The sequence below is a fragment of the Brachyhypopomus gauderio genome, chromosome 13 (genome assembly GCF_052324685.1).
Source record: "Brachyhypopomus gauderio isolate BG-103 chromosome 13, BGAUD_0.2, whole genome shotgun sequence".
NCBI lineage: Eukaryota > Metazoa > Chordata > Actinopteri > Gymnotiformes > Hypopomidae > Brachyhypopomus > Brachyhypopomus gauderio.
In genome coordinates this window covers 5574665-5585186 of record NC_135223.1, presented here as the reverse complement: position 1 = coordinate 5585186, position 10522 = coordinate 5574665, and the positions used below count along the sequence as shown (strand labels likewise).

Sequence of the window (10522 nt, the reverse complement as noted above, 5' to 3'; positions counted from 1 at the left end):
TCAGTGATGCATTTCATTCTCCCACTGCCCTCCACATCTTCACGAGTACAGAATCTTTCTCCCTTGGCGTCTCAGCAGGTGGAATTGTACCACAGGGAGTGAGAGCCAACTGGTGTTAAGCTCAGAGCATATAGGTGGGGCCAATAATTGTGGGAGGGTCCCTGGGAGGAGCCAAAGCGCATGGGAGGTGCCAGGGTCTGAACCGAGCAGCTGTCTCCTAATTGTTTGCACTGGTGGAAGAAAACGTGGTCACATCTCTGGAGATGGAGCGCTGTGATCAGGTGCTGTTCTCCGCCCTCCAAACTAACCCTGCTCCACCCACCACGTCACAGCTGTTATTGAGCTATCGGTTACTGAGGAACTGGATAAGAAAACAACAAAAAACATCAGCAGGCAAGCTGTAAAATCCTGTGGCACTGTGACAGTTCACACACACACACACACACACACACACACACACACACACACACACACACACACACACACACACACACACACACACACACACACACACACACACAGTCTCACACTCTCACACTCTGAAAGACGAACACCCATCAGACTCCATAATGATGTGAGGCAGTGCAGGTCTTAAGCACTAAGGCCCATAGGAAAGGAGATGGTGGAGATTGTTGTTTTGTTTTGTCACAATATGCCGGGTATGAGATGAATCCATGGCCACAAGGTCAGAACCTCTTCACTTCACCCCCCTCATGTTTAACACACAGATAGCTTCCGCTCGCCTGCTGCTGTCCAAGATCATGTTTAGCAGGCATCTGATTACCTACGATCCCCTGAAATGGGCCTGTACATCAAATATCCTCAATCAAAACTCCTATATCATTCAGCCAGTGCAGGTGTCAAATATAATCTGCAGTAAACCCTGACAGCACTGTCGGTTTAATCTGGATGTTCTCACTTCCCAGGAACTTTCAGACTGTGTGGGATGTTCTTTTCAGCTTTCTCGCTCAACGACCGTGTATGTCGGCACAAAATGTGAAGGTTCCAGGATCAGGAGATATAAAGGTCAGTCGCCTAACTTAGTTTGAAAGCTAGAGATGCAGTCAGAGTCTCCGGGAACACGTTTAACAAAGATGTACAGTCCTCTGATCAGACAAGGGAGGAGAGATTCTCCTCTGCATAACTTTTATCCTGCTAATTACTTAGAAAGCTTCCCAAAGATTGAGCAGCTTGGTAACAACCAGACCAGAGTTACCATAGTGTGGAAAGAAGTGGACCAGGGTTACCCTAGTAAGGAAACAACCAGATGAGGGTTACCATAGTATCTGTGTATTCCTCTAGCTTGTTGGAGGGCAGATCTTTCTTGTGCTGATGAAACAGGTCCTGCAGGAAGCCCTGTAACAACAACATCAACATTTTAAAGTTCCTTAAAAATGCTTCTAAATCTGGGATTTAGCTTTTCTCTTGTTAAGGCTGCGTCAGGTTTTCATATGATGTTTTCAGACAATATTCAGCTAAACACTTCAATCATTCAAGTGGATAATTGGTTGAAAGAGCTGAGTCAGATCCTGAATACTGGAAGTGATGCAAGTTCCCTGGACTACACTAGGAAGGATGAACGTAGCCAGAAACTCCAGTGCCATGACAACCCCCAATGCCATGACAACCCCCAATGGCATGACAACCCCTCTTCGAGTCGGCATTGACTGACTTTGCCTCAGGTTTGGGAAGAGGTCCGGAAAGGTCAGGGACAGGTCAGGGAGAGGTCAGGGCCAAGACCAAGCGTCACCTAGGAACCTTGTGGAAAGTTGTGGCAAGGCATTACTAGCCCAAGAGGGGAACATAAAGGAGAGAACACCGGGGGACGTATTTACACGCAGCACTCCAACTGAGCGTTCAACCTGTTTGGGGAAAAGATGAAGGATCTGCTGATATCCTATGTCTTCCTAATACCCAGAGTCGTTTATGCTGTGACGGTGATTACGAGCTTCGTCACGTTAACTGCGTGCTTGTGATGTCTGAACATGAAGATGGCGGCTGTGTAGGAACCTTCAGCTCCAGTGCTGAGATGTATCCGCTGCTGTCGGCATCGTACTTCCTCCAGATCTACGTAGAAGAAGAGAGAGCAGCGTCATCCACGTGCTGCAGCGCTCGAACGGCACAAGACGTTGGCATTGTGGCTGCAAGTTTAGCGTTAACCCTGCTGGTGCGGAGGCGGGGAAGAGGGCGGGGTTTGGGTGTGACAGTGAGGGGGGGGCTTCACCTTCATGAACTCCACGCTGCTGTCCAGAAGAGCCTCTCTGCGGAATATCAACAGGAAGTTCTCGTCCTCTGGTAGGATCATGTTAGCCAGCTACAGCACACAAGAATACACACAAACACACAACGTGAAGTACACAGGGTCATACAGGAAGCACTCAGTGCATCAGTGGAGTGAGTTCCAGCCCTGCAGCCAGACTGCTGCCTTTACTGGCTGGTCTTCTCATCGTCTGGTGCACGTTCTCTGTCATGCCAAAAGATTTATATGCAGATTAACAAGCCTCCTAATGTTCCAGAAGCAGTGCTGTTTAGCTTCTGGAGGACAAAACTCTTCTTAAAGGACATTTCATTGTCTGAAGAAGAGATGGTCATCAGGCTACACCCCCCCCCCCCCCCACCACCACCACCACCACCACAAAGTGACTGAGATCTGTTAAGAGCCACCTTCTACTGCCAAAGGCCCTACTCACTAACATTGGTACAGAAACCCAAAAGTCTTTGTGTTTCGCACTTTCATACTGAATTGTGCTGTTTGGGGACCTACACTTCCATAATAACTTGAACAGTGTACACCACCCACGATCACCTGCTCCACCGGGCGTAGGAGCTGGTCTTCAGACAGCAGTTCTGACGGGTGACTCACTCATGTCCTTCCCTGTTAGTTCTGCCCTCTCTTGGGTCGTGAATATTTGCTACCGTGTGTTGACTTTGAACCGCAACTCAGAGACAGAGATGGAGAGAGTGGGAGACAGACAGAGAAAGAAGAGAGAGATAAAGGGAACAACGAGAGGAAAAGGGGACAGAGGGAAAGAGAAATAGAGAGAAATGAGGGAGAAAAAGAAGGAAGAGGGAAAGGGAGGGAGAGAGAGAGAGAGAGAGAGAGAGATGGAGAGAGAGAGGGAGAGATTTCAGATCACCCAGAGTGCATTGTCCTGTTGTCTTAATCACGTTTGTCCTCCATTACACTTGGCTTGTCAACAACACTACTCACAAGGTGCCAGTATGCACCATAACTCCTGACCACAGCTGAGAGCCCGACGCTGCAGGAATACAGAGCACGTCCTCTGGACCTTCTCCACAACTCCTGCTCAGCCTCCTCCATAATAATCATCTGCATGTTGTCATTCAACACCCAGACTTCCACAGTCCTCTGGGCCTGCTTCAAGGTGTTGCTTACCCTGATGCCTCCACCAAACGTAACCACCAGCTACATCGCCCCGGCTGTACCGCGCTGGCGTGCGGCAGCTGTTAGGATGTTTGTGGTTGCGAACGTCAGAATATCAGAGCGCAAAACAGCGCCAGTTGCCACGAGTGTCTGGAACCGACGGCATTTCTCAGGAGACCCCGTGGAACGTGGGTAGGTATGAATGCCAGCTGACTCAACAGACGACAGAGACTCACTCTGTGACAGGTCTGAGTGTCATTAAATGCCAACACTACACTTCATTTGGAAATAATTCTACAGTACAAAAACTCCACATTACTTCCTGCTAATTGAGACGATACAGACGGTATAGCTAGGCAACGTAGCGAGAGGGTGCTGTAAAATATATTATGTTATTATATGGCTACTGACATTCTATTTCTAGTTTATATATCATACCTCCAAATATTAAGGGGAAATATTATACTTCTGGACTCACAGACGATTCTGCAGCTGATCTACATACCTGTTAAGTTCAGATTCTATTCAAACTCTAATCCCTTCCCTCAAAAAAACAACCAGAATCACACATCTCACCCAGCTGGTCCTCTGGTGTGACTGTTTTATGATTCTTTGTGTTTGATGTCATGGAGACAGATGGAATGGAAGCGACGTGGTTACTTAGGAAACGGCCATGGAAGACTGCTTTCATGATTAGAGGGGCGCCCTCACCAGCCTGGCTACAGGCAATGGTTTTCTCCATCTCCAAAACCTATACAGGTGTTTGGTGGCAGACCCTGGTCCATTCGAGTGTTTAAGAGTCTGGTCAAAGCAGGTTGCTGGCTCAAATAAAACTTCTTATTTGGCGTATCAACACATCATTGGAAGGCATGATTTCTACACGACATGCTGTAACATTACGGCAACGTCTGGTCCTATCCACGCAGGTCGGCTGTTGGACTGAACTCCAACCAATCAGACAGCAGCAGTTCATATGACCAATCAGTTTTAGAAGAGCGTTAAAGGTAGAACTACTAGGTGTGCTGTGTTTGGTCAAAGATGAGAATTTACGTCCTTGCCAGCTCCCCTGCTAATAACCTCAAACATCTCTGCACCATGACGATTGTGATTCAGTGGAGGACTGTCCTCTGTCCTAGTCTGTCCTAGTCTGGTGTAGTCTGGTGTAGTCTGTCCTAGTCTGGTGTAGTGTGGAGTAGTCTGTCCTAGTCTGGTGTAGTGTGGTGTAGTCTGTCCTAGTCTGGTGTAGTCTGTCCTGGTCTGGTGTAGTGTGGTGTAGTGTGGTGTAGTGTGGTGTAGTCTGGTGTAGTCTGTCCTAGTCTGGTGTAGTCTGTCCTAGTCTGGTGTAGTCTGGTGTAGTCTGTCCTATTCTGTCCTAGTCCGGTGTAGTGTGGTGTAGTCTGGTGTAGTCTGGTGTAGTGTGGTGTAGTGTGGTGTAGTCTGGTGTAGTCTGGTGTAGTCTGTCCTATTCTGTCCTAGTCTGGTGTAGTGTGGTGTAGTCTGGTGTAGTCTGTCCTAGTCTGGTGTAGTGTGGTGTAGTCTGTCCTATTCTGTCCTAGTCTGGTGTAGTCTGGTGTAGTGTGGTGTAGTCTGGTGTAGTCTGTCCTAGTCTGGTGTAGTCTGGTGTAGTGTGGTGTAGTCTGGTGTAGTCTGTCCTAGTCTGGTGTAGTGTGGTGTAGTCTGTCCTAGTCTGGTGTAGTGTGGTGTAGTCTGTCCTATTCTGTCCTAGTCTGGTGTAGTGTGGTGTAGTGTGGTGTAGTGTGGTGTTGTCTGGTGTAGTGTGGTGTAGTGTGGTGTAGTGTGGTGTAGTGTGGTGAGACTGAGAGGGTGTGTGAGTGACGCACCTCCTGGATCTGCAGACGGCCGTCGGCGCTGTCGTCGTAGGCAGACATGAACCTGGTCTTCAGCTGCTGGACCTTCTCCTCCGTTATCTTCTCCTGAACAAGCAGGAGTGACGAGTAAGTTACCATGACCACTCACATTCTGTTTACCCACCTTTCACTCTCTCTCTCTCTCTCTCTCTCTCTCTCTCACACACACACACACACACACACGCACACACACACACACACACACACACACACACACACACACACACACACACACACACACACACACACACACACACACACACACACACACACACACAGTGAACCATGAACAGGACAGGACCACAACACTGCACTACTTAATGCCCTGTGCAGTCAAGTGTACTTTACAGCACTGTTCAGTGCACTTCTCAGTTCACTGTTTAGTGCACTTAATAGCTAACTTCATTGCTTAGTACACTGCAGAGTTAAGTGCACTACTTTGTGCACGTCTCAGTTAAGTACACTGTTTAGTGCACTTCCCGGTTAAGTACACTCCCCCAATCTCTGGAACTCGCTCTCTGTAGATCCTAGCTCAACATTTCTCGGCTGGCGGTGTGCCAAAAAAGCATCTCCGTGCAACTTTTCGTTTTTTTCTGTTTTGCCATATTGACATGAACAGCCAGTTTTACAGTATTACAGTATTAAACATAACAGAATGCAATGCTGTCAGGACTCGGGTTTTCTAATTCACATACAACACAGTATGTGTGGGACATAACGCGGACATAACGCGCTCGGGTGCGTTTTAGACGCGAAAATCTGATCGATGAAATGTTCATCATATAGTTTCGACTGTATGGTAGCAAATAGTATGGATAATCTTCATCCCTCTGACGGCTCTTCATCTGAGTTAATCTGGTGCACTGGAGCGGGGAGAAACCGTGAAATGTAATGTTTGTCTCTCCAAGTGTCCGTGTAGATACCCGGCACTGAGAATACAGGCCGACGTGTTATCAACCTCAAACCTAAGCAAGTCTCATTTCCTCAAGACCTCGTTAATTCCTTTGAAGAAATGTGTTTAACGAATGACAAGCCAAACCGCAGTTTACACAGCAGTCCACACATGCTTCAACCATACTTGTAAAATGCACATCACTAATTGTATACAATATAAAACATATGTGTACAATTACTACATTTTGACCAAATTATGGAAAACAGATTAAAATCTCGCAGTATGGCGTGGAACACAACTTTTTATAATAAAAAGGTCGTATGCTATTTCCCCCAACAGAGGAATCTTCAGCAATCATCAGCTTCATCATGACGTTAGAACAAACTTCTGCAAAGCTGTCTCTGGTCTTCATAAACGGAGTGAGAGTACGTGGGCTGGTCTACATACCCCTAGTCCCAATTTTGTCATCAAATGACGGAAAAAGTCGTCCAACTCTTTTCCTTCAATGTAGCCATTATCTGAAACACAGTTGTTTATAAATAATTGCAAGTGCCAGCTGCTAAGCAATCTGTAAGTCACTGTATTAATTATCAAACATATGAAGAAGTAGCAGAACGTTTAAATATTTAGTTTGCTGCATTTATAGTTTCGTTGGGAATAATATTTCTGGCATAAAGTGGCTAAAATGTCACTTGGCCTCACCGTCTGCGTCAAAGTGTTGCCAGATCTGCAGAAAAGCAGCCGCGTCGAGATTGTCAAAACCGAAGTCCATCTTCCAACTCGGAGCTGAAGACAGCTGGTGATCTCCAGACAGACAGACAGGGTGCTGCTACAGCCAGACACGCTCTTTTGAACCGTGAGACTGACGTTGTGGTCCAAACTCCGCCTCTTTCTGCTCGAGATGGAGCCGAAATACTTCATATGCCAAAAACACTTTAATCAAAAAAACAATAAAAGCGAGCCTCACAAAGAATTTACGATCAATCTGGAATTACTTTCACCAACTCGGATTACAACTGTAATCTGAGAACTGTATTTTGGTCCCGCCCTCTTCCCCCAAAATTCTCATTTAACTCGTCTTTTTATAAGAATCTTTTCTAATGTTTTAGAAAATATATATTTGCCTTGTCCTTACTTTTATAAAATAAAATAATGTAGACCTATTCTTTAGTCTTTATACCTGTATTACATACACTGTTAAAATATCGCCATCTTGTGGCAGAAAAATGCCATCGTCGTGCGGCCCGTAGTTAAAGGTGCGTTGATTTCATCATAGCTGTGTCAAGTGATGAAGGTACTTAAATATATATTTAGAAATTGTAGTTATATCATCTGTAAAACTATAGGTTTTTAGCTTCCATGAGAGCAAAAATTATTACTACTTGTTCTCATTTATTCTGTATGTATGAATATGTATGAATACGTATGCAAATGTGCACAGTTCAGTAATCACGCTTATTGCTGGAGCTGTGAGCTGCACGTTGTGCCCAAATGAAGGGTTATGAGAGGAGGATATAAATCGTAGAGAGCTGCACACAGAAGAAAGCGTATAAAACCTCATTTCGGGACAGAAGGTGCACACGGTATGTTTGGGGTTAGTAGTTTGCCTTTGGGTATTTATCGTTTAACAAGTGTGGTAATTGTAAATCGGTTAAGAACAATGGTGAGCTGTGGAGATTCCATGCACTGCTAATGTAAAAGATGTGTTTGTTCTAATTCAGATTTTCACGGTGTAAAAGTGTGAAGGTGAAAAATACGTAACACCAGTCAGTGCACTCGTCTGTACCAGAATAAAAACTTTGGGAGCAGTTATAATAGATAATATTTTATTTTTTTAGCCAATAGCCAGTGGTTGAAGAAGTACTTAGCCAGCGCCAGGATCCTCGTCATGTCGCAGTGGGCCACCAAACCCAAGGTGCTGTGGTAAAAATGCAGGAGTCTCTCCGGAGCCAATGCGTGTTTGTCCTGCGATACTGCAGCTGATGGAAGAGCGCTCGTGCATGTTGGCTCGTGCCCCAAGTTAGCTCGTGCCCCATTAGCTCATTCTAAGCTAATGAAAACAGTGATTCATGGTTATGGTTGATTATACACTAATACATGGTTAATGAAGACTGAGCATGACAGTCAAACAGTAGCCTATATGGTGCAACTTGAACAAAGACGAGCCTAACAAAGATGTAAAATCAGTTTTAATCAGACTGGTAGAAATATATCCAAACAAACATCCACAACCTATAGAATGTGTGAGTGAAGCATGTTAACGTTTGATTATCACCGGGGATGAAAACACTGCATGATAACACGATGAACCAAACACATCTGCAGTATTTTCTTTTAAATAATACAGGATTTCATTATATATTAACACTGATAAACCACACATTACATTTGTCCTTACCCTTGACAACAAAAACCCAAAACACCAAATCATTGTGCCAAGCAGTGTGCAATAACAAAATGAATAAAAATTGTTTTGCATTGTATCAACAAAATATACATCCTAAGTAAAGAGGAAGAGCCAGATGTATTGGATTAAAAAAGTGCCAACCACCATTCAGAATAAATTATGTACCTATACAAATCCCATCAGTAGTGTGCTTAGTATCTTATCAATAGAAGTCCACGAAAGCACATTATATACATTCACACATGGGCCTCCCATGGGCCTAGAGGTGAAAACGACCCACTAAGGTGCAGTGGAAGAGGCTAAATTTGCATCGTACTGGATAAAAATGCAACGTGCTATAGAGTAAAATCAGAACAGAGAACATCGAGAAACGAACTGGTTGCTGCAGCTAGAGAAAGAGAAATGGAACAGTGAGAGGACGCAGGATGCGGTCGTGGGCTCGGAGAGGATCCTGACGATGGTCTGACATCCCTCTGGTTGCCTTTCGACAGTCAGGATGACTGAACACTGTGCCCGGGTCAACAGTACTGGTCCCACAGTGAAAATGAGTCAACACAGTGACGTGGAGGTCTGATCTCACGTGAAAGAAATGACACCCACGGCTCTGCCGCCGTCCAGATAAATGCGGTTGTAGTAGAGCTGATGCCCGGATGTACATGTGAGGAGCCCTCGGCGTCTTGCTCTGGGTGGTCACAGTAAGGTAAGAACGCTAAGGCACAAGGCAGACGGAAGCACCTCCTTAAGTGGCCAAAAGGGCCCTGCTGAAAGAGTAAACTGCATGGGTTTGACACAGTGGGGAGCAGGAAAACAATGCCTGGATCATGTGATCGTTTTAACAGTGCTTCAGCCCTAGTTATTATAAACGAGAACATTACAATCCCCTAGAGCAAGACACGTCATACAGCCAACCTGGGAGATGGGCAGAACCGGACGTCCACTTGAACGACATGCATGTGGAAACACACACACACGTAGGTGCAATAACACACACGCACAGTGCAGGATCTGAATTATGAACCTTTGGGGAGGGGCTGAGATCTTGAAACAGGTTGAATGGGCGGTGTGTGTGTGTGTGTGCATGTGTGCGTGTCCATTTCTCATATAAAAATAAAGTCTTTATCCCCGTCCTCCCCAGAGTCAGCAGATTTGCTGCCCTGGCTCGAGTCTTTCTCCTTCAACTTGTCTCCGTTGTCAGATCGTTCCTTGGCCTTCGACCCGTTCTCGTCCGAGCTTGGCAGACCTATCGTGGAGCTCTGCGGCCCGTCTGATGTGGACGACGCCTTTGCTGTGGGAGAGAGGGTGTAAAAGAAAGAAACAAACAAATAACCTTTTAAAACAGCGCCCCCTGGTGCCCTTCAGCTCATAGTTGAATTTAACTTGGATGAAAAGATGAAAGAGTGACAACAAGATAATAAACAATGTAGCTGCTGCATTAAATTACATGGACAGTCAGCACTGAGGAGGACTGAGCCCGCACTGGTGTCTCCAGAGGACGACATACAGGCCCTTGGCGTCGTAAGGGGTTGACCAGCTCAAGAGCCCATTAGCCTCTTAATTCTAAAGGTTGCTAACCCAATTTTCTCAGAAGTTCCCTTCTAAGCACATATTATAGCACATATAATGGAACAGACACACATAGATAAAAGACTAAGACAGAGGCAAGTGCCAAGTTAATAACTTGGTGCTGTTACCACGAAGTGCATTTTAATTATGTCTAGATTAAAAACTAAATAAGCACATTAGTAAATAGTCCTCAGTGTTATCTGGAAATATTCCCAAGAGGAGCGTGATTCACCACTGGTAAGCACTTCAGCCTATTGCACTGATGTACCAGCACACTACATTACCCAGCTGCCTGCCAATGGCAAACTCAAAGCTGATTATTGAGAGGTGAGATGTGAAATATCTAACTGGCCTGAGAGAGAGGGGGGGGGGGTGTGTGTGTGTGTGTGTGTGTGTGTGTGTGT

The 10522-nt window shown here is 45.6% G+C and overlaps 2 protein-coding genes across 2 annotated transcripts in view; both read right to left on the bottom strand.

Moving 5' to 3' along the window:
- LOC143473956 (secretagogin-like) overlaps nucleotides 1-7050 on the bottom strand; it is a 10185-nt gene extending 3135 nt beyond the window's left edge. The window contains exons 1-6 of the mRNA XM_076971181.1: nucleotides 6851-7050; nucleotides 6596-6666; nucleotides 5227-5319; nucleotides 2225-2314; nucleotides 2011-2067; nucleotides 1279-1356 (exon numbers count right to left, since the gene is read on the bottom strand). Of these exons, the coding sequence (XP_076827296.1) occupies nucleotides 1279-1356; nucleotides 2011-2067; nucleotides 2225-2314; nucleotides 5227-5319; nucleotides 6596-6666; nucleotides 6851-6920 (459 nt within the window). The 5' untranslated portion in view covers nucleotides 6921-7050. The remainder of the gene's footprint in view (nucleotides 1-1278; nucleotides 1357-2010; nucleotides 2068-2224; nucleotides 2315-5226; nucleotides 5320-6595; nucleotides 6667-6850) is intronic.
- Nucleotides 7051-8319: 1269 nt separating this feature from the next.
- Nucleotides 8320-10522, bottom strand: part of LOC143473443 (F-actin-uncapping protein LRRC16A-like) — an 81782-nt gene continuing 79579 nt past the window's right edge. The window contains exon 37 of the mRNA XM_076970444.1: nucleotides 8320-9840. Coding sequence (XP_076826559.1) covers nucleotides 9653-9840 — 188 coding nt within the window. The 3' untranslated portion in view covers nucleotides 8320-9652. The remainder of the gene's footprint in view (nucleotides 9841-10522) is intronic.